Source organism: Ruditapes philippinarum, unplaced genomic scaffold (genome assembly GCF_026571515.1).
Source record: "Ruditapes philippinarum isolate M1 unplaced genomic scaffold, ASM2657151v2 ctg6909_1_1_1_1, whole genome shotgun sequence".
Lineage (NCBI taxonomy): Eukaryota > Metazoa > Mollusca > Bivalvia > Venerida > Veneridae > Ruditapes > Ruditapes philippinarum.
This window is the reverse complement of record NW_026863658.1, coordinates 189,438-206,033: the sequence shown is the minus strand read 5'-3', so window position 1 is coordinate 206,033 and position 16,596 is coordinate 189,438. Positions and strand designations below refer to the sequence as shown.

Sequence of the window (16,596 nt, the reverse complement as noted above, 5' to 3'; positions counted from 1 at the left end):
TCATATCATTTTGTGCAAAGCCTTGATTATGGCCGTGTTGTCACTACGGTATTTACAGCTAAACGCCGGTATTTTCGATTTAATTAGAGTAAAGACTCTGATGAAGCATTACAATTAATGAAGACAAAATTTTTTTGGCTGTTTTGAGAAATTCATATATGGAGAATTTATGAAAAATATCGCTGTCAATTCTTCAACCAATAACAGTACCAACATCAGACACGGTGCATATTTTTTCATTTTTGGTAACTGAAGTTAATGAAAGAACACACAAAGGGTAATTATCATGATTGTTTAAATACACACGGGACCAAAATTTACTTCGGAAAATGGGAGGGATTCGGATAATGCATTTCGAATAATATTTTTGTATTCATATAGACTTAAATAGAAACTAGAAATGTGTCCATAGGACATTGGTGCCCCCACCGCACCACTGTTCTGTCAATCTTTTTACTAAGTCAAGGGAAATAAATCTACAAATACTGGATAAATCCACAAGTGAAACCCCAGGTGCAAATCTAAAATATGCTGAGCAACCTGCCCATAAGGTTTAATAACTATGTCAAATCCTTTTTGAGAAACTAAGTGAAGGGCAATTACTCTAAAAATACTTAATAAATCCAGACGAAAATACCTGGTGCACAACTGCACATGCTGATCAATATTCCTGTGAAGTTTCATGACTCTAGGTCAAATACTTTTTGAGTTACGAGCGACACATGTTGAAAATTGCCAAATTTTACTAACTCAAGGGCAATAACTCTGGAAATACTAAAAATATCCAGACGAAAATACCCAGGTGCACAACTACACATGCTGATCAACATTCCTGTAAAGTTTCATGACTCTAGGTCAAATACTTTTTGAGTTACGTGCGACACAAGTTGAAAATTGCAAAATTTTACTAAGTCAAGGGCAATAACTCTGAAAATACTAAAAATATCCACACGAAAATACCCAGGTGCACAACTACACATGCTGATCAACATTCCTGTAAAGTTTCATGACTCTAGGTCAAATACTTTTTGAGTTACATGCGACACAAGTTGAAAATTGCAAAATTTTACTAAATCAAGGGCAATAACTCTGAAAATACTAAAAATATCCAGACGAAAATACCCAGGTGCACAACTACACATGCTGATCAACATGCCTGTAAAGTTTCATGACTCTAGGTCAAATACTTTTTGAGTTACGTGCGACACAAGTTGAAAATTGCAAAATTTTACTAAGTCAAGGGCAATAACTCTGAAAATACTAAAAATATCCACACGAAAATACCCAGGTGCACAACTACACATGCTGATCAACATTCCTGTAAAGTTTCATGACTCTAGGTCAAATACTTTTTGAGTTACGTGCGACACAAAAGTGAACGGACGGACGGACGGACGGACAGACAAGGGTTAATCTAAATGCCCGCCACTAACGTGGGGGCACAATAAAAATGGGACTGCCGATCTACTTCGGATAATGACAGGTATTTAAATAAAGGGTTGTCAAATAACCAGGGTCGGACTGTATATACCTTTTCCATTTAAATTTCTCTTTGACAGATATAATTTACGTATCCAGTGAACAAAGATAGCTTTCCTTTCATCAATTTATTTCATTGAACCTATTCAAAGAAATCACTGCTGGGATCGATAAAATTGGAAATTGGGGCTAAGTTATAAGGTTTTGGTTTTCTTAGGTCAAGATTCAATGCTACATGCAAAAATGTACTGAAAGACCAAATACTAGTCGGACGTTTGGGCAAAGTTATAAGGTTTGTTTTTTAGGTCAAATTCAATGCTACATGTAAAAATGTATTGAATGACCAAATACTAGTTGGACGTTGGTGCAAAGTTACAAGGTTTGGTTTTTTAGGTCAAATTCAATGCTACATGTTAAAATGTACTGAAAGACCAAATATGGGTGCAACAGATTAAATTCAAGTAGTTTAAAACAGGTGAAGGTCAGCATTATAAAAGGAACTGTGAGCAATTTAAGTCTCATTAAAATTAAAAGTGAAGCTGATTTGGCATTGACAAATAAATTGGGGACATTATATAATAGGTAAGTGACAAGTGTAGGACAAAAGCCCTCCTAGATAAAAGCCCTCCCTTCGATTGAAAAGAAAAAAACAAGGTATTCAAATTACATATACAGTAAAGACTGTCTTAGTGACCCCCTGTATATAGCGACCTTCTGTCTTTAGTGACCATAGTAAATAGGTGCGCCGAACAGTATTTACTATATAAAGGGTCTGTATGTAGCGACCACCTGTCTAGTCCGTATAACGACCATGATTTAGTATATGAGCCGTACAAAGCGACTTTTGCAAGGCTTGAGCTAGGAGGCGACTTTGGCGTAGAAGTCGCCTTCGGATCAGCGACTTTGCCTAAAACCAATTTCAAAGCGATTTTGAAGTCGCCCGATTTTTTAATGATCTGTCATACTTATTAAAGCCGATAGGTATGTTAACAATTTGTTTACCTCTCAATTACAACCAATCACTGTTAATCCGCTAGTTAAGAACGCGTGTCAACATCAACAAAGTTTAATACACGCCGCAAGGCAAGAGTTCACTATGTATATTATGTATTCATGCGATTGACGAATCAGAACGCGTGTTGTATCTACGGCAGTTTGCATTGACCAATCGGCGACACACTAATACACTAAGGCTGTTTGTTGACAATTACACATAATGGCGACAGATTCAATCAATTTTCGTAAAGACACCTGCATATACATAATTGCTGCGGTGCTTTGGCGAGTAAAGATAATCAGTGCCTAACGTCTTAAAGGTGTGGTTATGTTCGAAAACTCGATTTTTTTCAGAGCACTTATCTGTAGAAATTATGTGAAGATTTGTATCTCAAACATTCTGGCTTGTGGTCAAATCGCTAAATGAAAAATATAGACGATGACCAGCCTGACTCATTGCCAATATGGCAAGTGGAATAATCCGAATTGCTCTATCTGCCCTGAATATTGTTACCAACTAAACATACTCACTACATGTATACAGTATATGTAAATATTGTGTTTGCTATTGGTATACATTTATGAAAAGTAGATTTATAGTAGAATTCTTTTATTTGAGGTGTTTTTTTATTTCTTTTCTGGTTTATTCCTAGCTTATAATTCTCCAGATGACGCCTAATATATCTCCCAACTTATCCCTAAAGTCTTGAACATATCCGAACCAAATAGAGACTGTCCACAGTGACTCCCTGTCTATAATGACCTTTTTTCTTTTCTCCCATCGAATGTCACTGTAAACAGTTTTTACTGTATATTATTAGTTATAAATGTTTTTTGACAGGTTACATAGCCCTATATAAATGGTTGTTTGCAAACAACCGTTTATATTCGACAATATAACCTGTCAGAAATATTTATCACTAATTTATAATACATCAAGCATCATTTTTAGAGGAATAAAGCGAGATTTCTATATAAATTGACAGCAGTCGTGTATATAAAATTATATAAACGATTATCCAATAAAAAGCGAAATAACAAACATGAAGTATTATAAATATATATTTGCTGCAGGAGGGCTTATGTCCGCCTTGTCTTATACACGAGAGGTCTTTTGTCTGCCATGTTATTTTTACGGGAGGTCTTTTGTCCGCCATGTCATTTTCATGGTAAGTCTTTTGTCCGCCATGTCATTTTCACAGGAGGTCTTCTGTCTGCCTTGTCATTTTTGGACAGGAGGGCTTTTGTAAGCGACAGGCTGTTATAAAAGTGACGCCGTTTTCACATCCTGGGCATGTTTTTTAATCAATGTGGCTGCTTTTATATAAGGTTTTCATTTTCATCTGTGACAACAGATATGCTAACTTAAATAATTTGGCCAGGGGACAAGAGAAATATGTTGATCCATAGGCAACAGAAAAAAACCAAGAGATTCTAACAGCATTTTAACCAATGACATGGACTGCCATTTTGTTAATTATGAAAACAAAGTATATTGCAAAATGGAGCTATCATTTTTAAAGAGTATTTGTAGACAGCTTATAGAAAGTTCAAACAGAATCCCTAAAGAAAAAGAGCAAAAAGAAGGAACTTTACCTCCATATTCTTCTAATGCATAGGACACCTTACAGGTATAGGGCAAGACTTCTGGCAAGGTTGGCTCATTACATGTGATAGTAAATGGAGTTGTCATTGCCTGTCCAGTAACAGGTGATACCTCGCATACAACCTTTGTGTTATCGTAATACTGATAAATAAATGATGTCATTCCTTCATCTTTACTGGGATTTTGCAGAGTAACTGAAATGAAAAAAAAAACAATACACTTGGACAGTTTTAGAAATTCATAGTTACACATATGTCTTGATTTTAACTTATATCATCATCTCCTAAATATGTTTCACTTTACACAATTTGCAATTTTAAAGAAAAAAACCTTATAATTTTGGTTGAGATTCTTTGGTAAGACAGTGTTGCATCTAGGCTGTGCAATTGCGTGATTTGCGCATTTTTTATGCAGATCGCGCATTTTAATGAAGTCAGTGCGCGCCAAGTCGCGTATCTGACAATCTTTTCAACTAAGACATAATTCAGTTTATCTTCATCGTATCTTTAACGCTTCAGCCATGTTTGGTCATGACTAAAATACGTACTTAATCGCATGGAGCAGCAGACTGAGTCATCTTGCGTGTGTTTTGTAGTATTCGTCAATATTTTATTTTTTCTACTTCCGTTTTTGAGCAGACAATAGCTGTCAAAAATGCCTGGACGTAAAATAAATGAATTCTATTCGGTATATCATATTGTAAGGTAAATGTATGTCCCACACATTTTCCCCATAATTTTGAAATTGTAGATGCAACACTGGTAAGATAGGTGTAATGTTTGAATACTAAAAAAAAAAATGAATAAACAAGATTGCATTTGAGAAAAATGCTATGCCACCGCATGGTTCAAATTTCATAGCTGTACATCAAAGGACAAGAAAGTAGGTCACATCATCAAAATCTAGGTCAAAGTTCAATTTTACAACTTAAACTGTGCACATGGTCAAAATGTCATTGCTGTACATCAAAGGACAAGAAAGTAGGTCACTGTCCCCTTGGGCAAGGCATAATTTTGACCCCAGGGCTATAATTTGAACAATCTTGCTGGAGGTTCACAACACAATGTTTCATGCAAAATATCTAACTAGCATTTGTCAATTGCTAGAAGACTTTTTTTAAAGTTTTTACTATGTACATATAAGGAAAACCAATGACCCCTGGGGCGGGGCCAATTTTGACCCCAGGGCTATAATTTGAACAATCTGGGTAGAGGTCTACCAGACAATGCCTTATGCAAAATATCAAAGCTCTAGGCCTTTTGGGTCTTTACAAGAAAGTGTTTTAAGTTTTTACTATATGTACATATAGCAAAAATCAATGACCCCGGGGCAGGGCCGATTTTGACCCAAGGGCTATAATTTAAACAATCTTGGTAAGGGTCTACCAGATGATGCCTTATGCAAAATATCTAAGCTCTAGGCCTTTTGGGTTTTTACAAGAAGGTATTTTAAGTTTTTACTATATGTATATAGTGAAAATCAATGACCCCCGGGGCGGGGCCAATTTTGACCCCAGGGCTATAATTTGAACAATCTTGTAAGAGGTCTACCAGACAATGCCTTATGCAAAATATCTAAGCTCTAGGCCTTTTGGGTCTTTACAAGAAGATTTTTTAAATTTATTCTTATAATTCCTTTTGGTTGCCATGGCAACCAGATCTCTGCATGGAATGAAATTCTTTGAACAACTTTGGAAGCCCTTCACCCAAGGAACAATCCTGCCAAGTTTGGTTGAAATAGTGGGTTTTCACAAGAAGATTTTTTAAGTTCACTATATAATCTATATAACACACACACACAGGTGAATCGCTATATGCCACCGCATCGCAGATGCTGCTGTGGCATAATCAAAGCACTGAAAGTACTGGAGTGTCGATTGTGTTGTGAAATATATAACCTTTCACAGCCTGAGTCTGTTTATTGATTACGCCATTTGTTTCGTTGCAGATATGTACAGTTTATGATATTTATTCAAATATTTTAGTTCCATTAGACCTATCTCTAAAAAGAAGAAAAACATATCTAGATGGCATAAATTATAGGTTTTTACAGCAAAAGTGTGCCTTAAGAAAGATATTGGCACACTTATTAAAATATTGGCCTGAAGTTAATGCCGTTCAAGTATACCGGTATTGTCTTAATGAACACTTGCCCTGTATCATAACCTTTTTATTGCATTTGCAGCAATGCTGCCCTGTATTTTAATCTTATCAAAATCCACAATTCGGTTTGAGACTTGGGCAGCCCTTATACATGTACTCAATATGGGATCACATGGCCCCATCTGGGCGGCCCATGTACTCAATATGGGCCCCATATATCAGCCCTTGTACTAAATATGGGTTTCAAATGGGCAGCCCAGATACTTCCATTATGGGTAGATTTTGAATTCCGGGGTAGAACTATTTTCAAGTACTTCAATTATAAGTTTGCTGGACGTTAAGTTGCAACTGGCATAATTCTTGTACTTGCATTAAATATTCAAGTGATGTTTTAACTGGAACAGACAGATTATGGCACAAAGCCTTTATTACCCTGCAAGAAAACAACACACAATGTATATGCTTTAACAATGTTAACTTTATTTAGTACTCTCAATTATGGTAAGAGTGTATCATATATATACAGATTCTCAAAGACACAACTGCAAACCTACTCCCATGTCTTTTTAAATTTCTACATAATTCATAGGAAAGTATTATACATTTATTGTAATTCATTACAAATTTCTATCTACCAATTACTTTAATTTTCAAATGAAATAGTATCTATGTTTTATATGATATTTAAATTTTCAGTTTTCTTTGTATTGGACAAATGAAAAAGATCTACATGAATAAATATAAAAAGTTGTTCATTACACTTTGGTATGATAGTGCTGAAGAAAAAAATATTATACAGCTTGTGAAATGTAACAAATATAACAAGAGGGCCATGATGGCCCTAGATCACTCACCTGACTTATCAAACTCATCCAAACAATTACCTAGACAAGCATTCTGACCAAGTCTCATGACAGGTGAGTCAAAAATGTGACCACTACAGTGTTAACAAGCATTATCCATATTTGAGCATTGCGACCTAGTTTTTTACCCAGGTGACCCATGTTCGAACGCATCCGAGCTATCACCTAGACAAACATCCTGACCAAGTTTGATGATGATTGGGTCAAAAATGTGACCTCTAGAGTGTTCACAAGGTTTTTCTATTTTTAGCTCTTGTGACCTAGTTTTTCATCCGAGATGAGCCATGTTCGAACTCATCCAAGCTTTCAACTAGATAAGCATCCTGACCAAGGTTGATGATGATTGAGGCAAAAATGCGACCGCTAGAGTGTTCACAAGCAATTGTGGACGGACGACGGACATTCACCGATCCTAAAAGCTCACCCTGAGCAAGCTCAGGTGAGCTAATAAAACAAAACCTTGGCACAGTTGTAATACTGTTCATAGATGTGTAAACAAAATATACAGCTGATGAAAAGTAACAAATATAATAACAAAACCTTGGCACATAGAAATACTGTTTATTGACATGTAAAATAAACTAGAACTATCACTAAATGTGATTAATACCCCCACAAGTCTGCTTCGGAAATGAGCATGTTACTAGTAACAGAATACCTTGTAATAGAATTGAAACATAGAGTTATGGTTGTGGGCAATGAAAGATAATTGTGGTTCATGTATGTTGCATTTCCTTTCAATGTGGTTGGCCATTGATGAAGTTTAATTGAATTACTCTGTAATAAGTCCAGAAAGACAAAGAAAAAGAACAAAGGGCAATAACTCTATAAATACTGAAGATAGAGTTATAGTTCTTGTGCACTGCACTTCCTCTTATTGTGCTTGACCATTGTATGAAGTTGTTTTGAATTCCAACCAGTACGTTTTAAGTTATGCTCCGGACAAGGAAAAGTATCAAAGGGCAGTAACTCTGTATTTTGTCAAAATGGAGTTATGGCTCTTGTGCACTGCACTTCCTTTTAATGTCCTTGACAACTGTATGAAGTTGTACTGAATTCCAAACAGTAGTTTTCAAGTTATGCTCTGGACAAGGAAAAGTAACAAAGGGCAATAACTCTGTAATTAGTCAAGATGGAGTTATGGTTCTTGTGCACTGCACTTCCCCTTATTGTGCTTGACAATTGTATGAAGTTGTTTTAAATTCCAACCAGTAGTTTTCAAGTTATGCCCCGGACAAGGAAAAGTAACAAAGAGCAGTAACTCCGTAATTAGTCAAGATGGAGTTATGGTTCGTATGCACTGCACTTCCTCTCAATGTGCTTGACCATTGTATGAAGTAATAATGAATTCCAACAATAAGTCTTCAAGTTATGGTCCGGACAAAAGAAAGCAATGGAAAAGTAACAAAGGGCAATAACTCTGTAATTAGTCAAGATGGAGTTATGGTTCTTGTGCACTGCACTTCCCCTTATTGTGCTTGGCCATTGTATGAAGTTGTTTTGAATTCCAACCAGTAGTTTTAAAGTCATGCTCTGGACAAGGAAAAGAAACAAAGGGCAGTAACTCTGTAATAAGTCAAAATGGAGTTATGGTTCTTGTGCACTGCACTTCCTCTCAATGTGCTGGACCATTGTATGAAGTTATAATGTATTGCAACAATTAGTCTTCAAGTTATGGTCCGGACAAAAGAAAGCAATGGAAAAGTAATAAAGGGCAGTAACTCTGTAATTACTTTAGATAGAGTTATGGTTTTTATGCACTGCAATTCCTCTCAATGTGCTTGACCATTGTATGTAGTAATATTGAATTCCAACCATTAGTCTTCAAGTTATGGTCCGGACAAAAAAAAGGCAATGGAAAAGTAACAAAGGGCAATAACTCTGTAATTACTTTAGATAGAGTTATGGTTCTTGTGCACGGCACTTCCCCTTATTGTGTTTGACAATTGTATGAAGTTGTTTTGAATTCCAACCAGTAGTTTTCAAGTTATGCCACGGACAAGGAAAAGTAACAAAGGGCAATAACTCTGTAATTAGTCAAGATAGAGTTATGTTTCTTATGCACTGCACTTCCTCTCAATGTGCTTGACCATTGTATGTAGATATATTGAATTCCAACCATTAGTCTTCAAGTTATGCTCCGGACAAGGAAAATGCAACGGACAAAAAAAAAAAAGCAATGGAAAAGCAACAAAGGGCAATAACTCTGTAATTACTTTAGATAGAGTTATGGTTCTTGTGCACTGCACTTCCCCTTATTGTGTTTGACAATTGTATGAAGTTGTTTTGAATTCCAACCAGTAGTTTTCAAGTTATGCCCCGGACAAGGAAAAGTAACAAAGGGCAATAACTCTGTAATCAGTCAAGATAGAGTTATGGTTCTTGTGCACTGCACTTCCTCTCAATGTGCTTGACCATTGTATGTAGTTATATTGAATTCCAACCATTAGTTTTCAAGTTATGCTCCGGACAAGGAAAATGCAACGGACGTCTGGACCGACCGACCGACCACCGGGTGACTCCTATATACCCCCCCAAACTTCGTTTTTGGGGGTATAAATATGCAGCTAATGAAAGTAACAAATATAATACACAAAACCTTGGCACATAGAAATACTGTTTATAGACGTGTAAAAAAATATGCAGCTGATGAAAAGTAACAAATAGTTTGTACCAGTTTGTAAAAATAACCAGCTTCATTTCACATATCTTCATCAACAATAACAACCATAAAGGCAAGAAATAACAGTAGTATTTACAATATAATGCATTTCAATTGTTAATATCAATAGTTATAGTAACCTTTTGTGAAACGTTACTGTTGGGATCAGTTTTCTATGTGCTAATATCATTCTCAATAAGAATTTCATTAATCTTTTATCAATTTTCAATGGTTTATGGAAGTTAACGTTGAATTATATCCTGACTCACTAGCCACTCTGTGAAAAAATCATCAAATTTGATAACTGAATAAATATCAAAAAAGTTAACCAAGTATACTGAAAGCCGGAAAAAAATATGACAACAACGTCATTAAAATGACTTCATCTTTGCGATGCTTCCTGATAAAAAGTTTCTCGCATATTTCAACATTTTATTGAAAGGAACCAAACATTAGTGGAGTCTTAGACATAAAGTAAACACATACATGTATACTGTATCAATGAAAATATCATGATAAGTTCACTTCTGAGTACCAAAAATTGTTATTTTCACTCATGGCTGCGCCACTTGTGAACAACACTTTAGGTATCCACTCTGTGAAATTAATAATAATTAAAATGTGATATTACACCAAAATTAACAATTATCCTATATATCACAGAACAGTAATTAATTATGGATATATTCCTTTATAAATGTGAAATAATACTGATTTAACGAGATCAAATTTGTTGTGAAGAAGTTCATTTAAAAAATTGTCAGTAAAAATACTGTAACCCAACAAATATTCGCGACCAATTAATATTCGCTTTATTTGCGGATGACCACGAAGCGCGAATATTTGTTTGCGCGAATAAGTCCGCACGATTTCGCGAATAAATTGGGAGAGAAATTTTTATTTTAGACGTTGTTCATGCAAAGCTACTTGACTGGATATATTCGAATTTTATGGGCACCTGTTAGGAAGTAATGAATTGTTATGAATATTGCCATAAAAACACAAACTAAGTAAACTACTACTATTTTATAAATATCAAAAGAACTCTATGTCAATATAGCAATCACTATTTCATTTACATTTAAAGTCATAATGAATTGATACAGTGTTCGAATATTTATAAAGAACGTATAATTCACTCATTTTGGACATAAGTCAATCAACACCCTAAATAGATTAACTTTATAAAAACAGCTAAACATGTTACAAACATAATCATCATTATGAAACGTGCTTCTGAGCAATTATCGTCTAGTTTGTGTTTTTCACATGTCTGAAGGGAACAGACAAAAAAAAACTATTAGTTGAGAAAAACAAAGTATAATAGTGTGATACCCACCCTTTTAACGACATGTTTAGAAATGAAGACGAACGATGTGTACATGTACCGTATAAATAAAGAATATAGAGAAAATGTTTTGCTGAACTGTGATCACAATTCACTTACCAATACAATATATAAGGCTAGCGTATTGTTAATCCCATTTTAGACACTAATAATGACCTCAATTATTGAAGATTAATAGTCGGCTAGTGGATTTTACGGTCCCATCGGACTTTCCAATCCGCAAATTTTTTTTTTCGGAAATCCAGAAAACGCGGAAATTAATATTAGCGAATATGTCCGACCTCGGCAAAACACGAACATTTGTATTCGCGAATATAAATTGGGTTACAGTAGTTGTTTCAGTAATTTATCTGATATTATCAAAGTTTCAACAATAACAAAAATAAAGATTACAAGAAGCATCATTGTAAAGTATTTCAACTTGATTTTAAAGGTTAATACCATATCTATATATGTGTTCCCTGTTAGTGTTAAGTTTGGACAAGATATTATAATTGTATTGATCAGTATCAAACACATTCCCCAAGCATTTAATGTCTTGATTTAAATAGTAACAATGTTTAATGAAAAACATAGCAACAGCATATAGACAACAGAAAAACAGCATATAATGTCAACAACAAACATAACATAGCAGCAAAATAAACTGACTAGACGGCAAAGAATTTTGCATTTACAAGAAAGACATGCTATGCTGATGACCTCAAACATTAAAATTAGCAACAAAAAGTATAATAAGATACACAAATGAGCCACTTACTGTAGTTCTGACCCTTATCACATTTTAAAATACTTTGATATCTATTGACTTTTAATCATTGGAATAACTTATATGCCGATGAAGAAAAGGTTCGAAAATGTAAAATAAAAGTCATTCATTTTATGCTTTTGTGTGCATTACTGGTGTATCCGTGAAAATTATATTTGATAATTTCACAGTGAAAATGATCCAAATTTCAAACTTTTCAATGACGAGACTACTTTTTAAAGATTTTCCCCATGTGGTACCTTAATATCATTTTTGCTGACAATTCTGACATTCTCAGGACTGCTTCGAGACTAACCTATCCAAATAATATTCCTCTGAATAAAACAAAATTTATTTTCCTTAAAATACACAACATTTAAAAATGGCCGCCATTTACATTTCACAAAGCCAGGTCATACATAAATTGCCTGAGTAACAGAAATAAGGTGGGATGGTGTGACTTTTTCTTCTAGAATTGGTTGTTTTTATTATTAAAACAAGCGATAATTCATATTTTTTTAATAAAATAAATAAAATCATTGCTATTCAACGTTGATTGTCAAACTTTTTGTTCAGCCCAAGACTTCCTGTATTTATGAATAATTGGACTTAAATTCAACTAAAATTGATGTTAACAGTGGGGAAAACAGATTTAATAATTATTAAAGTTAATATTGAGGAAATTTCATTAGCATAAAATAAAAAGACACTTTATTGTTTGTTATGTAAGATGTAATTTTATATCATTGAGGGACTTTTAAATAACAGTGTTCTCACTTGTGAGAATAATGTTTTTAAAGCTCACTTGATGATATTAAATTTCATCTTACACACTAACAAACAAATATCCTCTATAGATTTGCATTTTTTAAAAATAAAAACATGTCTAGTCACTTCCTTCATTTGCTTCAGGTAAAGTCTTGGACACTTTGTTTCTTGCTTTCCTTCCCCCATCGCGGTCCCACGCCCCAGCCAGTCACTTTGAAACCTTTATTTCTACATCCTTCCTTGTTGCAGTCTTTGTCGGCAAATTCCTTTGGACACATTCTATAAAACAAGCATCCTTATCCTTAAAGAATGAAATGAAATGCAGTGAAATGTAAGTATTGAAACCATTCAGTCACCTTGTAGCATTTTGAGCAGTATAAATTGGAATATAAACTAATTCTGGTATGTTTTAACAAATATAGATGTTTATGTCCCGGTTTTACATAGCTTTTAACAATATTTCTGTGATATCACTGCAGTCAGTTGTAAGCTGAGATCATCTTATCGGTGCATCAGTAAAGAATGTTAAGGTAAGCAAATAACTTGCTTTACAGGAAGGTGATTTCTGCTTATATTATGCATCACAACACAATGCATGGGATCAAAACCACACAGCACGTAAAATATTCTCTCTTATTAATTTCCATAAAAGCTAGTCAAGCATTTTCTTTCATTAAAGCGATACCTGAAGACACAATAACAAGATCTTGGATAATATATGAGCCGTGTCACGACAAAACCAACATAATGGGTTTGCGACCAGCATGGATCCAGGCCAGCCTTAGTAAAGAAACTAATAGCGAACAGCATGGATCCTGATCAGACTGCACGGATGCGCAGGCTGGTCTGGATCCATGCTGGTCGCAAACCCATTATGTTGGTTTTGTCGTGACACGGCTCATATCTATTTTGAAGCCTTACTTAAAGACACCACTTTGCAAATTCGTAATATATCACTTACTATACAATACATTTAGTATCTAGAGGCCCCCAAATGTTTTCTTCCCTTTCAGCCCCTTCATATTGTACATTCTTGCCAGTTCATTTGACATGGTTTCTTTCATCTAGCGGTCAACAGTTTCCCGCACAACTGCCCCACCAAACATTGAGAGGAACCGCAGCTTAAATAAAGCAGAACATAAACTTTTTTTAATGTTAATTTTAACACTACTAATTTTCAAAATTTGTGATGCGCTGCAAGTCACCAAATGACAAATAATTGTCAACTGGACCTCAAATACATGATCTGCCAAGAAAACTGTTTGAATTGACAAATTAAAAGATCTTTCCTCATATATTTACAGCCTAGGACAACACCTTAGTGACTTGTGCCTTTTTGTTTGTCCCCTCCACCGAGTGTTATGGGGCACATTATCATTGTTGTTTTTTTAACACAAGTTTATACAGTATCAACAGAATAATTTTTGATATTATAATAACAGCTCAATTCCTGGATTTTGTTGGTACTAGTCATTTTCCTGGTATTTTGAAAGCTGCCAGCATTTTGATTAATGAATCGACTGTCTTGTCTTAATAATCAATGTTGAAAACGAGGCCAACTGCCCATGTCTTGTGCTCATGGCTATTATAGCATATCTAAATAATAAGATAACTGTATCAATATGAATCAAAAAATTAAAACATGCCAATTTTTAATTCCGAAATTAATGCAGCAAAGTGTTTGTCCACTGTGCAATATTTTCCTACATAAGTATAGCAGAATGATAATACATTATCATCAAGTGCTCACCACAGACCATTATGTTATTTCGCATTTAAGCCAGTGGATATGGGGTATACTTTTTTCAGTTACTAATGGTGCAACAATTACATGACTAACACTATGCTTACCACAGATGACAGCTTTGTCTGATCTCCCAGAAGCTCATCGAATGTTTCCATCTGCTCAGGAGAACGAATAGGGAATGAGATATCTTCAGGAAGCTGCAGCGGTTGGTCATCTGCTGCTGACCTTGACAACAATTGCTACATCATCCTCTTAATTTCACTATTCTCCTCCCGCATTGTCTCCAAGACTCGGAGAATCTGTGTAACAGCAGCTGCAAAAAAGGATTCATAATTCTAGGCTATATACTTTTAGAGCTATGTGAATTACAAATGAAAAAAATCCAGTATTTTAAATTTTTCCTTGGCTTCAACAGTAATTAACGCTAAAATCTCAAAAGGATTGTTGAGTGTGCAAGGTCACAAAATGTGAAAATGATAAGAAATCATGAATTAAACTTAACATATTTTTGAGCTAGGCATGTCATGGGGTGAAAATAAACATTTTTGACTATTCCAAGGACCTTAACTTTGGATAACAGTTGTGGGGTCAGACAAGAATAGGCACACATTAATTCACATCATGATAAAGACTAACACAAGTAATCATCAATTTCTTTTGAATTTTTTTTGAACTAGGGGCGTCATAAGGTGAAACTTTACATTTTTGGCTGTGTCACTCAATCCAGCTTGTTATAACATTTATTGGCTTGTTTTGAGGATAGAACATTTAATAAGTATGTACTGTAATAAATATATTTACAGCTCCGAAGTTTATACTTACTGGGCCCAATAATCTTCCCACGGGAGGGCGTATCAGAAGCACCTTGTATTGGAGAAGCACTTTGCACATCACTGCTGGCCTCTCGCAATGCCTGTGCAGATAAGCAAGGCGGAGGTAAAAGTAGGCTTCGTGCCTGTTTGGGCGTTGTTGCTTGGTCAATAACTTGTTATGGCCTTCTCTCTGTGTCTGTCTCATTCTCATCAGTGCCACTATCCGATTCATACAGCTTTTTTGATGCCCTATTTACAATAAAATGAAAATACATTAATAAGTAGTTAAAAAATACATATACATTAAGTGAGTTATTGTACCAAGTGACAATATGATTATGACCTGTACACGACTGGCAAACATGTATTAGTCTATGTTTACGCACCAAATTGTTGTGCCGCAATTTTTTCTACCAAGGATTTTTATCACGAATGCGCTCCTTTCCTGATAGGATTATTTCATGAACAGGAAGGGCTAGAGACCTGGAGTTGGTCTCATTTGGAAGCTTAATACCAATGTGAAATAATGATAAAAGATTTTTTAATTGTCTGGACAATTGTTTTCACAACGGCCTGGGTAGTGAATCCCTTGCCGTAGGCTCGAATCTAGAGTTTCCGGCCTTCTTATACTTATAGTATATTTTAAAAGGGGGTCATAATTTACAATTGTTTTTGGTTTTTGACTTTTTAAAGATGAACACAGGTTTAATTATCTATCAGGTCATATTTTTTCTTCTCAGGTCCGATACTCATACCTGTGCAACAGCTAGAGGGCTTGGTTGGTACTTGGAAAAAATACTTGAATTTGTAAAAATAAGTATTTGTATTTAATATTTTAAAATGCTTATGAATGAAATGTTGCAAAATGGAAGGGACTTCTAAGGCTAGGGGGGGACACTGGATTTCAAATGATGGTGTCCCTTTAAAAAAAAGATCTCTTAAAATTTAGTCTAGATAGAAACAATATTTTTAAAATGTTAGTGTCGACTCTGTCACAGTTAAGTAATTCAACAATAGAGCTGTCATTGATTCAGTGCAAAGCATATCAACGATATATCGATATCAAGTGACTAAAATCAACGATACACCGATATATCGATAATATCCTATACTCACTTGTCTGTCATTCACTTTCATACCTGTTTCAATGATTTCAGTCAAAAACATGTTCTGTACAGTACGTGTCTTGTCCACTGCATGATTTTTTCCAGACAATATTTTTTGTCACCATTGCTCTGAAATAATTCCACTATATAACAAAAGCATAACATTAGATATAAATTACTGCTTCTGTATATATTTTGGGTGAATTTTATAATTTCTAGACATTTAATTTATTAGTCAAAAGTATCGATTTTTTAAAATGTGTATAGATTATTGATCAGCAAAAAATATCAACGATACATCGATATTGTCGATATCGATGACAGCTCTATTCAACAATTACAACTATACACATGCATAG

At 34.7% G+C, this 16,596-nt stretch overlaps 1 protein-coding gene and 1 long non-coding RNA gene across 3 annotated transcripts in view; both read right to left on the bottom strand.

Annotated features, from left to right (window-relative positions):
* Nucleotides 1–16,596, bottom strand: part of LOC132722873 (uncharacterized) — a gene marked incomplete at its 3' end in the record, with an annotated part of 99,022 nt that overhangs the window by 16,485 nt on the left and 65,941 nt on the right. The window contains 1 exon segment of the mRNA XM_060707458.1: nucleotides 4,072–4,275. Coding sequence (XP_060563441.1) covers nucleotides 4,072–4,275 — 204 coding nt within the window.
* LOC132722874 (uncharacterized) lies at nucleotides 10,929–15,525 on the bottom strand. Of its 2 annotated transcripts, none has more exons than XR_009624671.1 (4): nucleotides 15,142–15,525; nucleotides 14,424–14,632; nucleotides 13,534–13,693; nucleotides 10,929–12,873 (listed from the first exon to the last, which is right to left on the bottom strand). It is a non-coding gene; the product is annotated as an uncharacterized LOC132722874 (long non-coding RNA). The 2 variants fall into 2 exon arrangements; XR_009624672.1 differs by having other exon boundaries at nucleotides 10,929–12,851.